The following is a 25,095-nucleotide window of genomic DNA, read 5'->3' on the forward strand; positions in this document are numbered from 1 at the left end:
AGGACACTCTGGGAGGGAGGGGCACTCCAGCAATCGCTTGGCGGCGGCTGCCAGCGCCCGATGGGGAGGGTGGTTCTGGAGCTGGAGTGAGGGCCGAGCCCAGGGCTTGGGATGGGGCCGTGACCGGGGCCGAGGAAGAAGCCGCCGTTGGAACCAAGGACGAGCCTTGGTCCGTGGTCAGGGACAAGCCCGGAGATGAAGTCGTAGCCTGCACTATAGTCCAGACGGCGGCCAAGCTGACAGCTGGTGTCGGGAGATGAAGTCAGGGCCGGCACTGGAGCCCAGGCGGCAGCCGAGCTGACGGCTGGAGTCTACAGCCAGGGCCGGGCCGAGTACGAGAACCAGGCCCTGGCGCTGCTCTATGACTTGGGTAGGCCCTGGGGCAGGGCATGGGAGAGAGGGGAGGAGGATGAGGGAAATGAGGAGGGAGATGGGGCGGAGAGTGGGGTGGTAGAGGGAGATGGGGGGGGGGGGGGGAGAGAAAGATGTGCCCCCACCCTCTCTACCCCCTCGCCTCTCCCTCTCTACCCTCCCTTCCTCCCTCTCTACCCCCCCCCCCACACCTCTAGGTATTGAAGAGGGAGGGTGAAAAGGAAGTGCTGGGGGATGAGGAGACATGAGCCGCGCTTGCGCAGTTAGGGGCTATGTGCGAGTGGTGCAATATTGCGTTGGGTGAATGGCTTGCGTTGGGGGAACGGGTGAGTGGTGGAATCTTGCGTTGGGGAGCAGATCTGCACTTGGTCTTGATAATCTTAAACTTCGGCTCCGCAGGAATAATTTGTAAACTTGCAGAAAAAAAAGCTATGACAAAAAATACCGGCAAACTTTAAAATGCTGTTTTTCAACAAAAAAAAAATCAAAAAAAATTAAGTAAATTATAGGTTTCTGTGGAAATTCAGGTTTCTGGGAATTTTAAATAATTAAGCAAACCTTCATAATACAAATGTGCAAATTACATTCACTTAAGTTAATTTAGGTCCCCAACTGCCCAGTTTAATCAGATTGATGCAGAGACATGTTAAACAGGATAAACCCAACAATTTTATATAGTCTTCAAAAGGGAACTGCAGATGCTGGAATATCGAAGGTACACAAAATTGCTGGAGGAACTCAGCGGGTGCAGCAGCATCTATGGAGCGAAGGAAATAATTTATATAATAAACGTTTCAGCCTCCAAGGTAGGGAATGAAAAAACAGCAGCCAGAGCCGTTGCTGTAAATGGTTATTAGAGACTCCTGCTGGAAACCAGAGAGCAAGACCTAAATTCGCTTAATTGTACTATGATAGTCAAGAAAGTGAGATACTCGAGTCATATTTTAAGCATTTATAAAGGCCATTTGAAGGAAAGTACTAGACTAGGCAGGGAATACTGCTCACAAAACTGTATTCTAATAATGGCTTTATGAAAGTGAAAATTAACATCATCCAACACAAAACACTTAATATTTAAAAAAATACTTAATCTAAAAAATATATATATATATACACATAGGAAGATCTTTCATGCAAAATTATGTTTACCAATGTTTCAACTAATAGTAATTTATTGAAGAACATTATTAAATATTACTCAATTCGAAGTAAAAATATTGGGTCTGTTGGAAAAAAGCAACATCACTAAGTTATAATTATCTTTGAGAAAATACATGATCTTCTCTTTTACAGGGTAACAATCAGCTCATCGCTACCTTTTACAGATTTAGTGTCTACTATATTAATATTGGAGTACAAAATTAAATGAAACACGTTATCAAATATTCTAGGTTGATAATATGAATGGGGAAACGCGCATTAAATAATGTCAGTCATACAGCATTGAAACAGGCCCTTTGGCCCAAATTTCCCACATCGATCAACATGCCCCATCTACACTGGCCCCACCTGACAGTATTTGGCCCATATCTCTAAACCTATCCTATCCATGTACCTGTCCAAATGTTTTTTTTAAACGTTGTGATAGTACCTGCCTGCTTCCCTCCTCTGGCAAGTCACCCAATATACCTCCCACTCTGTGTAAACAAGTTGCCCCTCAGGTTCCTATCTTTGCCCCTTTCACCTTTCCCCCTCACCATAGACCTATACCTCTTGGTTCTTGATTCCCCTAATCTGGCTAAAAGACTGTGCATTTACCCATCTATTCCTCTCATGATCTTATACTCTTCTATAAGACAATGTCATCTTCCTGTGCTCCAAGAAATAAAGTCCTAGCCTGCTGAACCTATCCCAATAGCTCAGGACATTCTTTTAGGAAGGAGATGAGGAATTTCTTTAGTCAGACGGTGGTGAATCTGTGGAATTCTTTGTCACAGACGACTGTGGAGGCAAAGTCAGTGGATATATTTAAGGCAGAGATATATCGAATCTTGATTAGTATGGGTGTCACAGGTTATGGGGAGATGGCACGAGAATGAGGTTAGGAGGGAGATAGATCAGACATGATTGAATGGCGGAGTAGACTTGATGGGCTGAATAACCTAATTCTGCTCCTATCACTTATGATCTTAGGCTCTCGAGTCCTGACAACATCCTCGTAAATCTTCTCTGCACATTTTCTTTAGCTCAACACCTTTCTTTTAACAAGGCGACCAAAACTGAACATAATACTCGAAATGTGGCCCCACCAATGTATTGTACAACTGTAACATTACCTCCCGACTTCTATACTCAATACTCTGACTGATGTATCAAAAACATTCTTGAGCACCACATCTACTTGAGACACTTCCAAGGAACTATGTACCTGCACTCCTAGATCCCTCTGCTCTACAACATTCCTGAGAGCCATGTCATTCAATGTGCAGGGCCTGCCCCTGCTTAGACTACCCAAACAGCACCATGCACTTCTCTGTATTAAACTCCATCAACCATTCCTACGCAGACATGCCCAACCGACCAAAATCCTGCAGCAATTTTTGACAACCATCTTCATTATCTCCAATACCACCCACTCTAAATATTCTAAATGTGCCACTAATTCCCGTTCACTTTGTGTATTTGTCTCACATAACCATCATGCATGTTTATTTCTCCAGTCAATAAGGGAGATCTTTAACTCAAATTATCTGGATGATGTAATATATCTTGATGTCTCATGAAAAGTAATAGGAGTTGGAGAAGGGACCTGGTTTAGATGCATTTTAGTTGGGGAAATGACAGTTACTAAACAACATGAAAACAGTAAAATTATACTCAAGTCATTGTGAAACACCTTTCCTGAGTTAGGTAGTACAACTGAAATGACTGGATATAAAAAGCAATTTAGTAGTTCTTAATCAAACAGGCTCTTACTAGAGGACAACTTTTGGAATATAGAGTAGGGTTTGAAACAAACTTTTACAGGAGCACTATCTAACAAAATTTCTGATTAAACATGATTTGTTTTAGTACAGTATGAAGAAAAATTTGCCTGATAATGAACAAGTCTACAAAAATGAAAAACATTTGAACCCTGGAAGAAAACCAACATAAGGCAATTATTTTTTTTTTAAATCACATGGCAGCCAAAGTCAGGTGTAAATCAGTAAATTAATATGATCAAATAGGAGTTGGAGAAGGGACCTGGTTCTATGGACAGACGTAACCAATAAGCTATCTCCCATTACAGAAAATCTTTGTTCCAAATATGTCAATGGACCACAATCAGTGTTGTACAGTGGTAAGCAAGACCTACATTTGTTTCAAGTTTTTAGTTAAATAATGAAACCTTTTAATTATAGGTAATCTACACTCAAAAATATTCAACTAGTTTAATTAACTCACCTTAAGTTTTCCCTTGTTAAATGCACAAATAGAAACCTGGTAAGCCGAATGTCCCATGTCGACAAAAACTACATTCCTTGGTTTTTCTTCTGGAGTTGGTAGATCTTGTTTGTAAATGCCATATGCAAGAGCAACTAGGGAACAAAAAATAGATATGGTTAAGAACCACCAGTTAGGTATCCTGTTGCATTTATATATTTGTCAAATCCAATGCTAAAATTAGATGGGAAATTGAAAATTAGATTATCAAAATTTAGTGCCCCACAATTCACCCATTCCCAATTAGGAACATTTAGCAGGAATTGCTGAGCAAAGGCTATGAGAAATAAAGTCCAGTCTTGTAAATGCATGGGAGCTCAACTGCAGCAATTTCTACAAAAATGTTCAAAATGCAAGCATGTAGTAAAATGCGGCAGCAAAATTAAGTGAAAAGGGAAATGATTGCATAAGACCAAGTGAATGGTGATTCATAAATGCATTAAAGATCTGCTTAAGTGCTAAATCAGTGAATGGTGAGCCCAGCGTAACTTGCAGTGGCTCTGGATTCGACCCAAGATAAAGTCCCTGCATTTTTTCCATGCCTGAGCAAACCATTACAGCAAGTCTATGTAGTATGTCGAACATGCAGTAATGTTGAGTCAGATGTCCTGACCTTGACGGGATGCTAGGCCAGCCGAGTGTGGCCCAATCAGAACCAAACTTTAATCTTTGTTGGAGCATTCAACTGACATGAAACAGTTGGGACCTACAGGTCTTGTTCGGATAGCTACACTCATTAAGTGAATGAAAACCCATGCTTGTGCAGAAAACCCTACCAAAAAAGCAGTGTCATTACAATTCAGTTTTCTTTCTTCGATAAGAAAGACCTCAAATAATGTAAGTACTATTAAAAGGAAGGAAAATACAACTTTTGTTTAATCTCCAAGGGGTCTATTGAATATTTAAAATTGCACAAATTAACTTTTTATATATATTTAAAAAAATGGGCAACATAAAATGTATAATTTGAATTTCTATTATTTTTCCGGGTTGTTCACTTCCAAAGAGTCAATTTAGATTAAGGAACCTTGGTACCTCATGTAATTGGCCTTCAATGATGAACATACAAATGATAGCAGGAGTAAGCTCTCGTTACCTTCACCATTAAATAAAATCATGGCTGATCTAATTATCTCAATTTTATAGCCCTGATATTCATATTCACAGCAGCGTTTTAATCACCTTACCTATCCAGCAGTTATCAAATTCTGTCTTAAAAATATTGAAAGAGCAGTAGTTCCAGAGAATCGCTAGCCTGAAAAACCATTTGACTCATGACAAATTAGTTCTAAATTCTTCTACAACTGGAAACGTGCTCTCCATCTATCCTTCTGCACCACAGAAAGCATAGTCAGGTTGCAACACAGCTTGGTTTGGGAACAGCTCTGCTCAAGACTACAAGAAATTACAGTTGTAGATGTAGCCCAGTCCATCACAGACCCGATTTCCCATCGTTGACTCCATCTACACTTCACGATGCTTCAGAAAAGCAGCCAACATAATGATAAACTTGTCCCACCCTGATCATTCCTTCTCCTTGCTCCTGTTGGGCATAAGCTTGCACCACCAGACCCAGGAACAGCTTCATTGGGAATACGTCATTCACACAAGGGAAGTCCTTTTGAGTGATAACAATAAGGGGGTCATTCTTGAATCTATTGGCTTGTGCTTTCAAGATTTTGTATCATCTGCCCATTGGCAGAAAGGAGAAAATAGATGACCTTGGTTATAGTACCATTCAAGAGAGTAGAGTTCCATGCAAGCACAGAAAAGGACATATTCCAATGCAATACAGCAAGTGTGAACAGCTTCCTTAAAGGGAAGTAAAAATCGTATAAATGCGTGTCACTTAGCGCACTAAGCCATTTTGGCAGAGGTGGGCCTTGCGTGTATATGTTCCAAATAGGCGTCTTCATGCCAATTCTACCTTCATCTGACGCTCACCAATAAAACCTATCCCATTCAGTCCAACCACTCCATTATTTACTGAGCTTCACCTTAAAAGAATCAAAATCATTTGGTTTGACCTATTCTATATTCTAACTATCCTTGAGCTCAATAATTTTTTCTTGGATCCCCTGGGATTTTCATTAAATGAAGAAACTTCATATTAACGGTGCCAACTTTCAGTTATGACTCTATCATAACTTTAAAAGATAACCATCATGCCATTCTATAAGCTTCTTTCCCAGAGAGGAGTTTCTGTTTGTTCTGTTTACTTAATAGTTTAATACCATCGTTCTTGTACCATTTTTACGAATCTATATTTTCTACTGGCCTCCAATATTTTTTCCAACAGTTCAGTACTATGCACATTACTCCCAGCCAACCCCGATCAAGGTTTAACAAACATGGCATGCTATACAATGCTATCACCAAATAAATTAATTCCCATGCTTCAATTAAAAAAAATGTAATTACTAACCTGCACTTGATGAATTACATATATAATCCTTTAGGTTCCTTTGTTCAACTCTATTTAGATATCCTACCCTCATTAATCTAATTTGAAAATGTATCACCAATTATGTGGCCAATCATCTTTGTTAATATGTTCAAAAGGGAACTGCAGATGCTGGAATATCGAAGGTACACAAAATTGCTGGGGAAACTCAGCGGGTGCAGCAGCATCTATGGAGCGAAGGAAATAGGCGACGTTTCGGGCCGAAACCCTGAAGTCTGAAGAAGGGTTTCGGCCCGAAACGTCGCCTATTTCCTTCGCTCCATAGATGCTGCTGCACCTGCTGAGTTTCCCCAGCAATTTTGTGTATCTTTGTTAATATGTTTTGATTTGATTACAAAGCCTTCTGCACCAATGCTTCAGATTTTTTTCCTTAATCATAAAACGTTGCTTCGATCTCCTATTCATCTACTGTGTTCCCTCTCCAAAGGATCAAGTTCCCCATTCTCACTTCCACCCTACTAGTTTGCACGTTTAATCCTACAATTTCCACCAGCTTTAATGAGATCATACCAAGAGACATTTCCCTTTTCTCACTCAGCATTCTGCTGGGACCATCCTCATGCTGATCGATGCCTTAATTCAATTTTCCATCTTCGCTTCTCAGAAAAGATACATGCCCCAGAAAACCTCTTTCCCTCTTACCAAAAGACCGAATTTTCCAGGTGAACCATTGTTTCATTAAATTTCTTCATTGACTGCAGTGCTCGTAATGTGGCCACTTCCACTTTGAAGAAATCAAACCGATTGCACAATCACTTTGCAGAGGGAGACTCCTAGCTTCATGCTGCATTTCATTAATAATGGAACTAGTCTTACATGTCTTTCTTATCCTAACAAAGCTAAATTAAGCTCTGCCAGGCAGGTCAATAGTAACTATTCAATAGCCAATGATAACTTGTCTTTAGTGTGTCAGATCTGTATAGTCTGATGCAATTCTTTCTTACCAGAGATGTTGCCTGCTGGCTACTTAAGAGTCATACTGCACAGAAACAGGCCCTGCAGCCCACTTTCCCATGCCGATCCAAGATGCACCATCTACATTAATCCCACCTGCCCACCTTTGGCCCATATCCTTCTTCTTCTTGCGTATGGCGGCACAGCCTAAAGTTGTAGGACAACTTGTTCTATTTGATCTTACTTGATTGTGCACGCCAGGTTGATTGCATTGGTCGAAACAGGGCGGACCACGTGAAGGTTGCAATCTCCCACCCCGCCCATATCCCTCTAAACCTTTCATATCCATGAAATTACAAAAAGTAGTAAACACTGCCCAGTCCATCATCGGTTCCGACCTTCCTTCCATCGAGGGGATTTATCGCAGTCGCTGCCTCAAAAAGGCTGGCAGTATCAAAGACCCACACCATCCTGGCCACACACTCATCTCCCTGCTACCTTCAGGTAGAAGGTACAGGAGCCTGAAGACTGCAACAACCAGGTTCAGGAATAGCTACTTCCCCACAGCCATCAGGCTATTAAACCTGGCTCGGACAAAACTGATTATTAATAACCCATTATCTGTTATTTGCACTTTATCAGTTTATTTATTCATGTGTGTATATATTTATATTATGGTATATGGACACACTTATCTGTTTTGTAGTAAATGCCTACTATGTTCTGTGTGCTGAAGCAAAGCAAGAATTTAATTGTCCTATACAGGCTCACTTGAACTTGAACTCCATGTACCTGTCTGAACATTTTAAATGGTGTAATAGTACCTGCCTCAACTACCTCCTCTGGTAGCTGCACCATATACCCACCAGTCTGTGAAAAAGTTGCCTCAGGTTCCCATCAAATCATGCCCCTCTCACTATAAATCTATGTTTTTTTGATTGGGATCATGCACCTCAAACAAGCAGATAAAGGACTGCTTAATGATAACCTTTTGAAAATGTGAATATGCCATTATCTTGGTCTTGCTTACTTCAGATGATAAAGTTGTTCCCCAATAACAAGATCATAATACTGTTTCAGGTTGTATTACAACTTCAATTAACTGTCATTCCTACCACCGAGAAGTCTAATTCCCGAATTTGTTTTCTTTAAACCTAGGAAAGACTTTAGCTGTCCACCTGTTTTCAAGCACCATTCTTCATGTAACAGTACTGATGCTGCTTTTGCCATTAGCTTTGTTGAGTAAGAGCGAATACGACCCATGCAGACCCTGGTCTTCAGTTTAGTCTGGACGTTTGATTAATTTGTTAATTTCCTCTTCTTCAAGAGAGGTCAGCATGTCTTGAATGCTTGTGTAATAAACTACTAAAATATGCTAAAATCTTATGCAAAAAAATTTCCATAAAAAAGCACCAATCATAAAAATAAAAAAGCCCACCGAATCATACTAAAGTGGACACGGCCCACCCATCATAAATAACAGCTTTTTTGGATTTGTTTCTTAAAAACTCCTTAAAAGTAATTACAGGCAAATCGTTCGTTAGCTTGCAATTGCAAAATACACTGCAAGATGCTGTGAATCAATCCTTTCATATAATAACATGAAAATAAAGAGGGCTTGGTCAGAATTACTTGAGCCAGTATGAAATCTTCACAAGAGTAATTATGCTTTTAGCTTTCAGTAGTTTCAACTCGGTAAAAATAATGCTGACAAATCTAAAACTGCACGAGACCTTGGTACTTTGAAGATAAATAATTTCACTGGGATTTATATGTAGTTAATGCTTTGCACTTACCCTCTTACAGATGTAGTGCTTTGGGTTCTCACTTAGATATAGGTTGAATTTGTACCAACACAACAAGTGTCGCTGCCATATTTGTTCAAGTTCTATGAAAAATGTACACTACTTATTTCAGCAATAAGAAGTGCTTTATGATGAAGTTTGCTTACACTTATCTCAGCAGAGGCCAAGATATAGTGCATTTTCTTTTACCTGCAGTAGTGTCGTTCATCAGCCGCAGACAATTAAGCCCTGCAATCTTAGCAGCAGAAATCATGGATCTTCTCTCTACATCAGTGAAAAAACTAGGGACCTGCCAACAGATTTAGAAAATCTCAGGTTTTAATATTTTTACATAATTGTCATATACACACATTGCCAGGATGCCAATAAGTCAATGTGACAACATTTAAACATAACATATATCAGTATTGCAAAATCGTACAAAAATCTTTAGCAAATTTTACTCTCCCTGCATTTTTTAGCTATTAAAAAATTAAAATTACGACTAATTTGTTTCCAACGAGAAAATCAATTAGTTCGCATTATTTATCATTTAATGCCAGGAAACACATGCTATTATTATTGCAAACTGATTGACTGGTGGAGGAGAAAGCTGGGTAGAAGGGATGTTGAGATTTGCATCTTACAAATTGCATCACAAATTAAAAAGTTAACGTACAATTTGCAGCACAGTTCACCATTAATCTTCATGAATAAGAAATTGCTGAAATAACTCATTACAATGGCAGATGACATTATGCTTGAGTGCTGTAAGCAATAAATTGCTTTAAAGTCTCACATATTTCATTTAAAGTCTCTCTCAAGTCTTTTCTCGCCAAACTTTTCCACTCTATCTCACATATTCACATTTATTGCTAACTTTTATCATGTTTAAATTTAGAGGACAAACTATTCATCAAATATCAATTAGCAGCAACTGAGGTGCAAAAATATTTAGTGGTAAAATGATGAAGATAAAAACAGGGGTGTAATGCTGAGGCTTTATAAGGCTATCTATCTATATCTATTACTAAAACTCTCATCTTGTTTGTTTGTTTGTACCTCTATTTGTGCAAAAACAGTACACGATAGCGCTATGATTTTTGCCCCACCTTACTCACCATTCTCCTGTGCTATAAATGAAACAAGTTCTGTTCAGATCGATGGTATATTTGAAAAGTATTAACGTTTAAAAAAAATTAACTTAAAACATTGCCCCCACCCGTGCATGCGCAGTTGGGGGAAGAGTTTCCTGTGCGCGTCTTTACTGGCATCGCAAAGGGCACCCGATGGGTCCTCAGCTGCACCTACGCAGTTGGGGCCTTTCCAGAATTTTTATCGCCATCTTTTTTTTCACAACAGTGAAACAGGTAAGATTTTTTTTTAATTTAAAATAAAAATTTAAAAAAAAAAAAATATAAAGTATTTTACTGCTACTCCAAGCCCGCGGGGATTCGCTGCCTTGGCGCTGAATGTCACCGGGAGCTGCTGGCTCCAGGCATACAAGGAGGGAAAGGAGTGGCACCCTCGAGTTCCTGGGGAGGCGAGGAGAGTGGGGGGGGATTGAGGGAGAGGAGGGGATAAGGAGGGAGGGAGATGAGGGCAGTGGGGGAGGTGAGGAGGGATAGTGGAAGGGGGGGGGTAGATAGGGGGAAGTTATGGGGGAGGGGAGGAGGAGAGGGGAAAGAAGGAGGGTGAAGAGGAGGGGGAGGGAGTCCTGGGGATGAGGGGAAACGAACCGCGCCTGCACAGTTGGGGGCTATGCGTGAGTGGTGGAATATTGCGTTGGGGAACAGGTTGCGTTGGGGGAATGGGTGAGTGGTGGAATATTGCGTTGGGGGACCAGGCCTCTCGTGTGACAGGGACCCAATTTAGTCTAGTATAAGTCTTATGTCAGACTGCATTTATAGTATCGTGAGCAGTTTTGGGCCCCATATCGGAAGAAGAAAGTGCTGGGATTGGAGAAGGTACAGAGGTGGTTTATGAGAATTATCCCAGGAATAATTAGGCTAACACGAGCGTTTGACGGCACTGGGCCTGCACTCGCTGGTGTTTAGAAGGATGATCAAATGGCTATGAGACATTTAGTGAAGTGCTCACAAGGTCTAGTTATAATGCAGAACAGTGGGGGTGTGACGTGGGAGGAGGAAGACAAGCTTTAAGGTATAGTTAAGTAGAATTCAAGACTGGGAAATATTTGAATTGTAAGTGCATGATGTGGGAGGGGAGAGGCAGATTCAGATCTAAGGAGGCAATCTGAACAGAGGTAAAAAGGCATGGCTGGAATGCACACATAAGAGTCTTCACAAAGAATAATTTTGTGCGAAATCTCAGGAGACCTAATTGAAACAGTGAACGAATAATTGTTATATCGATAACAAATGTTGGTTACACCCAAATCTCGAGGTCCAGGTGAGATGCACCTTAGTTTGCTGACAGAAGACAGCTTGGAAGCTAAAGGGCTTGCAATCTTTCCCCAATCCCAGACAGGTCCCATAGGACAGGGAAATAGTAAATCTGACACCACATTCAAAATTAATGCAGGCACGTGCCTTGCATCTAAAGGTCTTCCAGTTCAACCTCAGTAGTGGTGAAGCTTTTGGAAATGAATGCCAGTCAAAAAAGTATTTGGAAAAGTTTTAGTTATAGGAGCACCAATTACAGATGTTTTAGAGACAAATCATGTTTTGTTTTTTTAACCTGAATAAATCTCTTTGTAGCAAAGGTTTGACAATGGGAATATAGTAGCTGTCAGGCATAATTTTAGAAGGCACTTGAAGGGTAAAAAGTACGGCAAAAATTGTTGCACAGCTCAGTCTGTTTTAAACATACCTGTTGTGTAACTGGGCCGTTCAAACAGCAATCTGTATAGATATGCAAGGGAGATCCTTTTTTAATGTCTGTAGAGAACTATGGAATGAGCTAAAAAATATGCTCTACAGGGAAATGGCACAGATGAGCTGTAGCCTCATACTGTGCCATTAAGATACTATTAGTACAAAAATAGTCTTATGTTATTAGCAAATAGTTATTCTTTAGAGCTAATACATAGTCTGAATAGAATAAAGACAATGAAAACAGCATCCCATGACTTATATATCTTTGGAGTACAGCACAACTTCTGTGATTAATTTACCTGGATCATATGCCAGAATTGATTTGGGAGCACATTTTCACACTTTGGCATGAAATACAAAAAAGTTTATCAACTAATATCTTCAAAGAATGAAGACAATACTTGCTGGATACCCAACAGTTTTCCTCAATTACGTTACATACAATGCACTATAGCCAAGTATTACACAATTTCTTGAACTTCATCTTGGAATAAAGTCAAAATGCTTGTCATCTTGATCAGTTAGATTAAGGTAACTTCTTTATAAAAGGATGTCACCAAGGAAGCTAATTCAGAAGAAGAATTATTCATTTCCATCCAGGGAGATTAATAACATCCTGGCAGTTGACTGGTTTTCAATCTTAGGAACTAAGTCTAGGATAGCTTTGATTCTGCTGGTGTTACTTCAATCCAACCTACCGAAATTACACAGTCAGTCACAGGCTTCTTCAGTGCGTTTTCTGAAGTCTCTTTGAGTTTACTCAGTAACATCCCCATAATTTGTTCAACGGCAAAAACTCGTTCTTCATTCAAGTAATGTACCTGCAAATAAATTGTATGCCACATTACCCAGAGAGGTACAATGAAGGTGCTAAAGGAGTTAATAATTTAATTACATACACTTATTAATGCTAGTATAGACCATGTCTGGGTGGCATTTGCTAACAACTAAAGAAAAGTCAAGTTCCAGCAAACTGTGCTACGGATGTTTCTATTGCTGACAGACGCTTAAGATGTGACAGTTCGAGAAGACTCCTGATGGCTAGCAACAGCTATATCAAACAGGCCAAGTAGATAAACGCCACAGAAGAATTCTCACCGAGAGAATCATGTAGGCGATTGCACTGTTTTTTAACTGATGGTTTTAAATATTTAACTGCATGCAAAAACAATTAAGATCAAGTAACCGGACTTTAAAAAACCCTCAAATCTACCATAGATGAAATTTCAATACTTATCAAGCATTTTGAGAAAGCCTGAAGATAAATCATGGCTGCTCAAAATCCAATAATGCAAAAAAGATTCTGGTTCAATACGACATTGATACAGGATAATTTTATGATAAAGCCATAGAAAGTATGAACAGGTTCAGAAATCCCTTGGACCCAACCATGGAAACATTCAATTTACCTCGATGATCAAGAGACATGCTATGAAAGCCATGAGTAAAGACTCAAGCTGAAGAATCCCCTGGAGCAAACCAATAGGTAGATGCCCAAGCCAGGACACTATCATTAACTGAAATTTCAAAAAGCTCTGTTACAAAGGACTGTGATTCTAAGAAATTACCTTCTGACCTATTGGACTTCATCCAGATTGGAGGTTAGATAGAAAATTGTTAAGGCTTGACTTGTGGAAAATTGTTGGATTAACGTGTACACAGCTATCTAATGAGAAAAGCAACCTTTCATTATCTCTTTGCTCACACCCCTCCCCAATAAACTGTTGCTTTTGGAACTTCAAGGACAGATTTTTTTTAAATGGGTAATTGGAAGATCTTGTACTATTCTTCCATTAATGAAATTCAATTTCATGTAATGCTCACCGAAACACGAGTTTGACTCATTGAGCATGTTATGCTACTGGAAGCATCCCTTGTACAATGGGACCTGACCCTGTGCACATACTCCTACACAACATCGTCATGTTAGAATGCAATGCTGGAAAACCCCCATAAACGCGGTTTCATATAAGATTGTTATACAAGAAGAGCAACATTTTAAAGCTTTATTCAAAATATGCATCATGGTGGCTGATGGTTACGTGGCCGTTTTCAATTCAATTGTAATCAGTGATTTTTTTTTGTGGTGATATTAATACATACAAAAGCAACTATCCATTTAATTAGACTTGTTAATTAAATGTTTAAAAAAAAAAAATTTATTTTTGTAACGGCACTCCAAATTCCACCTCTAACCATGCTTTTTGTCATATGTCTAATAGCTGCTTGCGTGACTTAGTATCAAATTTTGTTTTGTAGCACAGTCCGTGAAGCATTGTGGAAGTGTTTATTAAATTTCTGAGCAACCAATTTAGCAATTGTTGCATGATATTGATGAAGATCAAACTTACTTTGATTCCAACACTACCACTTGGTATATTTTGAAGTTCATAAGCAAGCCTGCTTTTCTCAGTCTGCACAAATGGGTCATCGAAAGCCCTGCCATGCAGTCGTTTAAAGCCTTGTATGGTATTCTTTGCATTGGTCACAATCTGTGGATTTAAACATTCCAATTACAGAAACAATATGTAGATCACAGAAAACAATGGGACTATCAGGTAAAAATGGCAAAAATAAACACATCACTCTTCAAAAATAATTTCTACAAACACTATTTCTAGCTTTGGAGATCATTACCCAATGTTTTATTTATACAAACTGCCATTATAATTTTATTCAGCGAAATAGGTTTCTCCTCTAGTTTACTATTCAATGATTTTTAATAATACAGTAATACAATCTGTCAATACCAAGCAACATTACTTTTAAACAACTTACAACAAATTCTCCTGTCCAATTCCATTTTCTGACAAATTAAACTCTTGATTTAATTTTTTACGTAATAAAGGCGACTTCTGCTACTACAAATGCAGCACTGTTATGAATAGTTTGATGGATTCTGCAAACAATTTCTTGTTATTTAGAGTCAACTTGGAAGAATCTCTCAAATGTAATTTGGAAACACTTCTATTGAAGTGTTTCCAAATTACAATAAAGAGAAAAAACAAATGTTGTGATTTTTAAGAATTTAATACAGCCATCGCCTAGAACATAAAGCGAAAGCAAAATTATATTACATTACCTCTTACATTAAGTGATATTAAAAAGGTATTCATAATGTGAAAAACAAATTTAAGGGTCTTCTCTTGTTCTCCAAGCATTATATACCACATCGAAATGTCAGACTTGTATGAAATATTTATTTAGGTATACAGCATAGAAATAGGCCCTTCAGCTCACCGAGTCCACACCATCCACCAAACACTTGTTCACAGTGGTTCTATATTATCCCACTTTACCATCCACTCACTACACTCGGGGCAATTAACCTACAAACCCCCATGTCTTTGGGATGTGGGAGGAAATACACTTGTTCACAGAGGAAACGTGCAAACTCCATCCAGATAGCACCTAAGCGCAGAATCATACCTGGATCTTTGGCACTGCGAGGCAACAGCTCTACCAGCGTGCTGCCCACACCTGAAACGCACAAAATAATTTGTTCAAAGTTAAGATTCAATAATTCCATACCTGGATCTTGGCAGCTGCTCCAACTGCCCGACTCTTGGGTCCCAGCGATATATAGGCCCTGAAGTAAAACATCAAAATCACTAAATTATACTACATTGGATATTTACATTTTTTTTAACCAATTTAAAAAGACAAAGTAAATGTCAATTAAAAACAATCACACTATCTTCATTAAAGTATGTTCAGCCTTTCACAAATTTGTTTAATTCTTTTTGCAGTTGCATACGGTATATGTGAGACTGTTATTGACTGTAATAACAATGGCAGTTTTTGGCTCAGTATAGCAGCATTACTCTTTGTTATCCACTCTTTTGTTATGTGAAGGGACAGTAAACAAAGGCAAAAAAGTGTCCAATATTACAATAATCTTTAGAGTTAAAGTTGTGTACATATCCCATAATGCAATCTAAAGCAATGTTTCACTATAGGTTTCCATCATTTGTATATCAAATTAATACTTTCTTTAAAGAAGAGGCTGGTAATATCTAAGAGTATATCAAATTTACCTGATTGCATGTAAAGAAAATATAATTTTGTAATGCCCCACCATTATATAATGACGTACAAGATGCTAGCATGGCTCAAAGACCATTGCTATTCTCCACTTACTATAAAAGGAAGCTCAAAACTGCATTCAATGTTGGTGTTCAATTGTGCTTCCTTAGAGGTCAGAAAAACTCAAGCCTTCAAATTTCTAGTGTCAATTTGCCAAATATTGTTAAAGGAGGAATGATTCGTAAAAACAAATAGAAACATAGAAACATAGAAATTAGGTGCAGGAGTAGGCCATTCGGCCCTTCGAGCCTGCACTGCCATTCAATATGATCATGGCTGATCATCCAACTCAGTATCCCGTACCTGCCTTCTCTCCATACCCTCTGATCCCCTTAGCCACAAGGGCCACATCTAACTCCCTCTTAAATATAGCCAATGAACTGGCCTCGACTACCCTCTGTGGCAGGGAGTTCCAGAGATTCACCACTCTCTGTGTGAAAAAAGTTCTTCTCATCTTGGGTTTAAAGGATTTCCCCCTTATCCTTAAGCTGTGACCGCTTGTCCTGGACTTCCCCAACATCGGGAGCAATCTTCCTGCATCTAGCCTGTCCAACCCCTTAAGAATTTTGTAAGTTTCTATAAGATCCCCTCTCAATCTCCTAAATTCTAGAGAGTATAAACCAAGTCTATCCAGTCTTTCTTCATAAGACAGTCCTGACATCCCAGGAATCAGTCTGGTGAACCTTCTCTGCACTCCCTCTATGGCAATAATGTCCTTCCTCAGATTTGGAGACCAAAACTGTACGCAATACTCCAGGTGTGGTCTCACCAAGACCCTGTACAACTGCATTAGAACCTCCCTGCTCCTATACTCAAATCCTTTTGCTATGAAAGCTAACATACCATTCGCTTTCTTCACTGCCTGCTGCACCTGCATGCCCACTTTCAATGACTGGTGTACCATGACACCCAGGTCTCGCTGCATCTCCCCTTTTCCTAGTCGGCCACCATTTAGATAATAGTCTGCTTTCCTGTTTTTGCCACCAAAATGGATAACCTCACATTTATCCACATTATACTGCATCTGCCAAACATTTGCCCACTCACCCAGCCTATCCAAGTCACCTTGCAGTCTCCTAGCATCCTCCTCACAGCTAACACTGCCCCCCAGCTTAGTGTCATCCGCAAACTTGGAGATATTGCCTTCAATTCCCTCATCCAGATCATTAATATATATTGTAAATAGCTGGGGTCCCAGCACTGAGCCTTGCGGTACCCCACTAGTCACTGCCTGCCATTGTGAAAAGGACCCGTTTACTCCTACTCTTTGCTTCCTGTTTGCCAGCCAGTTCTCTATCCACATCAATACTGAACCCCCAATGCCGTGTGCTTTAAGTTTGTAAACTAATCTCTTATGTGGGACCTTGTCGAAAGCCTTCTGGAAGTCCAGATACACCACATCCACTGGTTCTCCCCTATCCACGCTACTAGTTACATCCTCGAAAAATTCTATAAGATTCGTCAGACATGATTTACCTTTTGTAAATCCATGCTGACTTTGTCCAATGATTTCACCACTTTCCAAATGTGCTGCTATCCCATCTTTAATAACTGACTCTAGCAGTTTCCCCACTACCGATGTTAGGCTAACTGGTCTGTAATTCCCCGTTTTCTCTCTCCCTCCTTTCTTAAAAAGTGGGGTTACGTTTGCTACCCGCCAATCCTCAGGAAATGAAATAGGTTAAAGAAAAATATAAATAGTTGAAATTATTCATCCTAAGGGTAGCATGGCAGATTTGCCAGAATACTTTAATCCATCTTGTATCTAAGTATGTCCCTAAGAGATGAATAAATGTTAAACTCCCAACTCAAATAAGAGTGAAAGAGATGCAACAGCCTTGTTTTCAAAAGAGTTAAGTGTTTAATTGTCATAAGTACTGAAAGCAAAACAATGAAATTCTTACTTGTAGCAACATACGGTATATGTGAGACTGTTATTGACTGTAATAACAATGGCAGTTTTACACATAGATAACATAATAATCAAAAATAGTTCAATAAATTAAAACGTTAGTGCATAAAAGCCCACGAAACAAGAGTTCATAGCTTAGTTGGTACTTGTAGCATTCAAAGGCCTGATGGTTGTTGGGAAGAAGCTGTTTCTGAAACAAGGGATATGGGGAAAAGCAGGAACGGGGTACTGATTTTAGATGAGCAGCTATGATCATATTGAATGGCGATGCTGTTCCTCGCATTAATACGCGAGGAACAGCAAACTGCTAGCCTGTTTATCTAAGGTCAGCAGCAAATCTACAGAAATACAAAATCCATTAAGGGCACAATATCAAGGTATTTAGAACATGATTGTGCATAGTCAACATGGAGAAAACATTATACTTGACTAAGCTATTTGATTACAGGGAACACATGGACATGGTTTATTTGTATTTTCAGAGGGCTTTTGATAAAAAGTCCCACACAATAAATTTGGTTAACAAGATTAAAGCATATATAATTGAGGAGCAATATATAGATGAAGAATGGATGAAAAATTGGTTAACATTGAGGGAATAGTAGTAATAAATAAATCCTTCTCGCATTGATAGGTTGTGGCTAGTTGGGTACAACAGGGAATTGCTACTTGGACCTTGACTATTCTTAAAAGTTATCAATGATTTTGTTGAGACAAGCAAGTTTGCTATTGACACAGGAATAAGTGGGAACATGAACAGAATGATGATGCAGAGAGTTCAACAAACTGAGTGGTCAACATGGAACATGGAGTATAATGTAGAAAAATGTCATCCATTTCAGTTGCAATAAAATGAATGAATTAATTTTATGTTTTAAATTCGAGGACCAGAGGACATAGGTTCAAGGTGAAGGGGAAAAGATTTCATAAGAATCTGAGGGGTAGCTTTTTCACACAAAGGGTGGTGGGTGTATGGCACAAGCTGCAAGAGGAGGTAGTTGAGGCTGGGACCATCCCAATGTTTAAAAAAAAAATTAGACGGGTACATGGATAGGACAAGTTTGGAGGGATAGCGCAGGCAGGTGGGACTAGTGCAGCTGGGACGTGTTGGCAAGTTGGGCCGAAGGGCCTGTTTCCACACGGTATCACTCTATGACTCTAAATGGTGAGAAATTGGTAAATGGTAATATGATGTAACTTTAGTGCCCTTGCACACATTCACTGAGGTAACTTAAATGTGAAGAAAGCATTTAGGAAGACATATTGTATTTTGGCCTTTACAAAGGACAATTATTGTCACATACACCATTTCTGGTGCAGTGAAATTTGAGTTGCCATTTGCAGCACACCAATAAAAAAAAATAAAACACAACATTAAAGAACTTAACATTAAACATTAAAAAATCCCCCCACAATGGTTCCCACTGTGAGGGAAGACAGCAAAGTCAGTCCTCTCCCTCTATTTTCACCCCGTGGTCAGGGCCTATTTGAGGCCTCCGCAGTCGCCGCAACGGCGGCGCGATATTACAGGCCCTCTCGCCGGATGATGGAGCTCCGGCGTCAGGAGAACACTCTTCAGCGGCTTGGAGTGTCTGGAATGGGCGCTTCCTCCCCGGAAACCACGGCTCTCGAAGTCCACAGGCCGCGCTGGTCGGAGCTCTGACACTGGCGATCTTGGCGAGTGATCCCAGGCTCCACGGTGTTCAAAGTCAGCGCCACTGCAGCTGGAGCTCCGGGGAGGGCTGGTTCCGGAACGCAATAGTCCACCACTCACCCATAGGTCCCAATATTCACCACTCCTTTGAGGGGGCAGAGAGGGAGGGAGGGGGCTCCCAGCGGAGCGCGCAGCACGACTTGATCACGTGTTCACGGCTTAAATCCAGCGCGGGGGGGGGGGTAGAGAAGGGCGGCTGGGCCACGTAACTTGCAGCTCGTGGAAAACAGTGGGGCTGCGCGTTGAAAATTCTGCACAGCTTGCCGCGAGGAGCAAAGGCATTGTGACGTCATCCACCTCGCTTCTGCACGTTAGATTTTAAAAAGATGTCAGATTGGTGAACAAGTAAAAAACCGGAACAAGTAAAAAATAATGAATCAAATTTTCAGATGAGGGGATTTTTGAAAACATGAGGTGAATCTCTACTGGGTATGTAAAATTTTCACCATTATTGGGTTTTCAAGATGTGAATCAAAGAAAAAGTTCAAGCAAGCAAGCAAACATCCAACAACCAAGATCAGACTTTTATGTTAAATGATGTGCAGGGCAAGTTTTTTTTTTAAAACACAGTTGAGAGTGCCCGATTCACATTGCAGGATTGGTGGTGGTGGTAGATACAAAAGGGGCATTTAAGAGGTTCTTAGTGAGGCACATGGATATGCTGGAATGGAGGCTTAGGGTCATATGCAGACAGAGATTTATTTAGCTTGGTGTCACGTTCAGCGTGGACATTGTGGGCTTGAAGGGCTTATTCCTGTGCTGTACTGTTCTATGCCCTGGTTCGAATGGTGCTTATAATTATGGTTTCATCAAATATACAGACATGCTATAGAGGAAATGCAGCAAAGATTTACCACAATGGTTCCTGGAATGCCATTTCCAAGGTTAAAACAACTAGTAGGCTGGGTCTCTGGAGTTTTGATGGGAAAGAAAACTTACTGAAGTGTACAAAATTCTCAGAGGGAGATAGAGAATGTTTCCACTGGCTGTATTTTTTAGAACAGGGATAATGTTAACAAGGCAAAATCAATTTAGGACTAAAGAGAGAAAAGATTTCTTCAAAGGACGGCAAATCTTTTTGAATACTTTAATAAAAAAGGGACTGTAAAGGCTTAATCCATGATTGCATTTCAAACTGATGTCAACAGATTTCTAGATGTAGTGACACTCAAGGAAATGTGTCCTGGTCAGGAAAAAAACCATCCAAGATGAATCAACAGGGCTCGAAATTAGCGGTTGCCCGGGTGCCAATGGCAACCTAAATGCCATGCCATTTTGCCGGCTTGACAAGCAACCAGGACACCTAAGGTTTAATTCTGAGCGGGGCCCCCTCTCTATTTCGCTCTGTCACTCTCCGTCTCCGCCCACCATCCATATCCGTGTCCAGGTCTCCGCTCGCTCATTTGCCGGCATGGCCCGGCCGCCTTACACACGCGCACTGCCACAGCCTGCACATCCTCCCCCTGCACATGCGCACAACCACGGCCAGCACATCGGCCGTGGTTGTGCGCATGTGCCGCCCTGCACATGCGCATTGCCACGGCAACTGGTCGGCGTCGGCCACTTTCTCCCTCCCTTTGCATTGTGGGAGATCTGGCCGCCATTGCTGTCCGGTCGACGCCTCGCCGTGACCACTGAAAACCAACGCAGAATCTGACTCATCTAACTCCCTGAAGTAACTCTTGCTTCTTGGTTTCCTGGTCCTCCGAAAATATTCCAAATGGAATTTAAACAGGAGTGGACCCACCACCACCAAACTCCAAAATCTGAAAAATAACAGCCTATTGCACCTCATCTGTTTATATATTGTGTGTATATATATGGTCTATGGTATATAGACACAGTGAACTTTTATCTCCTGTTCTGTATTATGTTTTCATTTTATGTTATGCTGCTGCAAGCAAGAATTTCATTGTCCTATCTGGGCCACATGACAATAAAACTCTCTTGACTCTTGACTTGGACTTAAGCAAAAAAGGGTTCTCGGGAAAAAAAAAAGAGCTACCTTAAATTTAATTGCATCTGGTTGGGTACCTATAGTAGGGTGAAGACTATTCCATGCGTTAATTGTGCGGGGGAACTCCATGAAGCAGCCAGCATCTCTGGATAGAAGAAATTGGGTGACGTTTCGGGTAGAGACCCTTCTTTAGATTTCCTCTGGCTTTAGTGTTTTTAGTTTAATTTAAAGATACAGCGTGGAAACAGGCCCTTCGGCCCATCGAGTCCACACCGACCACTGATCACCCGTACACTAGTTCTATCCCACACATTAGCGACGCAAGTCAAGAGTGTTTTATTTTCTCACGTCCCAGTTAGAACAATGAAATCCTTACTTGCAGCAGCACAACAGAATATGTAAACATAGTACTCTGTAAACAATGTTATAAACGAGAAAACAAAACTGTGTATATTTATCAGGGCTCTCACTTAACTTTCTTTCCCTGTTGCCAACCGGGCAACCGTGGCAGCTTTTTAGGTTGCCAAATGACAGTTTAGGTGGTCATTTAAGACGGCTTGCATGACGCGTGCGATAATGTGCTCGGACGAAGTGCGTAGTTACCAGTCGGAATTATGCTCAATAAAGCATTCACATATTATTTCTGCTTTAAATAAAGTCACAAACTAAACATAAACAATCAAGACATATGTACCACAATGACATGCAGCAAAATTATAATACAGTATCTCAACTCTTTTTACACATTACAATTAATGCAATTTTTATTAGTTCTTTCCACTTCCAAACAAAAATGTGGTTAGATTATTCAGCGTATGATCAACCTGTGTCAATAAATCCTGGACCATGGTAACAGTTATGCTTAACCATGCACACTACAGATTGATGCAAGCATGTTTTCTGTGAAGGACTGAAAATTACCATGACATGGCCATAGCATGGGTCGTTATTGCTCTTGGTACAGAAACACTCTCACTTCCCACATAATTTATCCATAACAAAATATACAAGTTGCAAGGAAATTTCTAGAAGCATTTTATGATAATAGCTGTTAAAACCAACTATACCCATCTGAGAGGTTAAACATTACACCGACTGACAAGAGATGGCCAAAGGATATAACTGCAGCAAATGTTCTTTTGGTAATATGTATAAAGGTGTCAAAACACCACAATACCCGACATTCAGATTAGATGTACGTGTTGTGAACAGCAATGAAGATACCCAGTTTGTACACACCAGATTTAAAAAATATTATTGATAAACGCTGTTTCCATCATTCCCACTTCAGAATTAATGTTAAAATTTCAACTGAAATATCTCCTGACCAAATTTGTGATGTATATGACTGACTGTAGAAGTAAAACCTGGATAAATCCAACGTATAGTTGTAAATGTTGCTCATTAAATAACTACAGTACTGATACTCCATATTAAGAGCATTGATTTGCCGTTAAAATGAATTCTGTAATGATGCGTCAACGGTAGCAGTGACAATCGAACACTGCGGTTTTAATGTTTCACGTGTTCACAATTTAATTAATCCATCTTTATGGACTAAAACAAATAACATTGGGAATTAAAACACATTTGATTGCATTCCGTTATCAAACAGTCAATACAGGATGAATGGGGGTAGACAAAAGTGCTGGAGAAACTCAGCGGGTGAGGCAGCATTATGGAGCGAAGGAAATAGATTAGATTAGATCCTTTATTTGTCATTTGAGACCCTTCTTCAGACTGTTCCCCCATTCTTCTTTACTGGGGGGATCAGTACAGGATGGATGGGGGGGGGGGGGGGATTCAGCGCAGGATGAATGGGGGGGCATCAGCACAGTAACAAGTAACAACAAGTAACAAGTAGCCTTTATTGTCATTCAGACCTTGCGGTCTGAACGAAATTTTGTTGCCTTGCAGTCCTACATATGGTAAAAATGACAAAACACACAATAAACACAAATTAACATCCACCACAGTGAGTTCACCAGGCACCTCCTCACTGTGATGGAAGGCAAAAGTCTTAAGTCAGGATGAATGGTACGGAACAGTACAGTGTGGATCAGAGGGTCTGTGCAGGATGAATGAGGGGATCACTACAGGATGAATGGGGGGTATCAGTACAGGATTAATGGGGGTGGGGGGGGGGGGGATCAGTACAGGATGAATGGGGGGGGGGGGTCAGTAGATGATGAATGGGGGGAATCAGTAGAGGATGAATGGGGGGGGGGGGGAAATCAGTAAAGTATGAATGGGGGTAGACAAAAGCGCTGGGGAAACTCAGCGGGTGAGGCAGCATCTCTGAAGCTAACGAAATAGGCAATGTTTCGGGTCGAGACCCTTCTTCAGACTGTTCCCCCCATTCTTCTTGAATGGGGGGGGGGATCAGTACAGGATGGGAGGGGGATCAGCGCAGGATGAATGGAGAGTCAGCACAGGATGAATGGAGAGTCAGCACAGGATGAATGGAGAGTCAGCACAGGATGAATGGAGAGTCAGCACAGGATGAATGGAGAGTCAGCACAGGATGAATGGGGGATCAGTACAGGATGAATGGGGGGGGGGGGGGGGGGGGGGGGGGGGGATCAGTAAAGACGAATTGGGGGGGGATCAGTAAAAGACGAATGGGGGGGGTCAGTAAAAGACGAATGGGGGGGGTCAGTAAATGACGAATGGGGGGGGGTCAGTAAAAGATGAATGGGGGGCACACTACAGGATGGATGGGGGGGGATCGGTGGAGGGTAAATGGAGGGTGGGTCAGTATGGAATGAATGGGAGGATCAGTGCAGGATGAATGGAGAAGTGCAGGATGGATGGGAAGGGGGGGGGGGATAAGTACAGGATGAATTGGGGGCCAGTGTAGGATGGATAGGGGGTGGCAGGAGAATCAATGCGAGGTGGATAGGGTGATCAGCGCAGGATGAATAGATGGGGAGGGGAGCACAGGGGATGTCAGTGAGGACTGAATAGAGGCGGGAATGGGGATCAGTGCGGGATGGAGAGGGGTCTCAGGATAAGGGGGGGGGGGTGGAGGGAGGCGTACAAGAGAGAGAATTGAGAGAGAGAGAGAGGAGAGGAAGGTCAGCGCTCCTCAGACAACATCCGTGGCCTTGGCCGTCCCTGTCCACCGCCAAAGGGGAAGGCGGTTGGGATCTCCTCGCCACCAGCTTCCTGACAGACAGGAAGCAGCATGTGAGGCTGGGAAAAGCATATCTCGGACCCGCAAACACTCAGCACAGGAGCACCGCAAGGCTGCGTACTCTCTCCTCTACTCTCTCTACACGAACGACTGCACCTCCACTGACACCTCTGTCAAGCTTCTCAAGTTTGCGGACGACACAACCTTGATTGGACTGATCGAGGATGGGGAGGAATCTGCCTACAGACAGGAAGTGCCACAAAAGTGTGACAGGAAGGCATCCTGGTGCCATCGCAACAACCTGGAGCTCAATGCTCTTAAGAGTGGAATTGATTGTAGACTTTAGGAGAGCTCCCCCTCCCCTCACTCACCATCAACAACACCACAGTTACATCTGTGGAGTCTTTTAAGTTCCTGGGAATCATCATCTCCAAGGACCTTAAGTGGGGGGCTACCATCGACTCCACAGTCAAAAAGGCACAACAGAGGATGTACTTCCTATGGCAGCTGAGG

The 25,095-nt window shown here is 41.0% G+C and overlaps 1 protein-coding gene across 1 annotated transcript in view; it reads right to left on the reverse strand.

The window, feature by feature from the left end:
* Positions 1-25,095, reverse strand: part of hspa4l (heat shock protein family A (Hsp70) member 4 like) — a 71,869-nt gene that overhangs the window by 41,167 nt on the left and 5,607 nt on the right. Inside the window, exons 2-6 of the mRNA XM_033014545.1 lie at positions 15,309-15,366; positions 14,129-14,269; positions 12,476-12,598; positions 9,151-9,250; positions 3,760-3,893 (exon numbers count right to left, since the gene is read on the reverse strand). Coding sequence (XP_032870436.1) covers positions 3,760-3,893; positions 9,151-9,250; positions 12,476-12,598; positions 14,129-14,269; positions 15,309-15,366 — 556 coding nt within the window. The remainder of the gene's footprint in view (positions 1-3,759; positions 3,894-9,150; positions 9,251-12,475; positions 12,599-14,128; positions 14,270-15,308; positions 15,367-25,095) is intronic.

This window comes from Amblyraja radiata, chromosome 1, assembly GCF_010909765.2.
Source record: "Amblyraja radiata isolate CabotCenter1 chromosome 1, sAmbRad1.1.pri, whole genome shotgun sequence".
Taxonomy (NCBI): Eukaryota; Metazoa; Chordata; class Chondrichthyes; order Rajiformes; family Rajidae; genus Amblyraja; species Amblyraja radiata.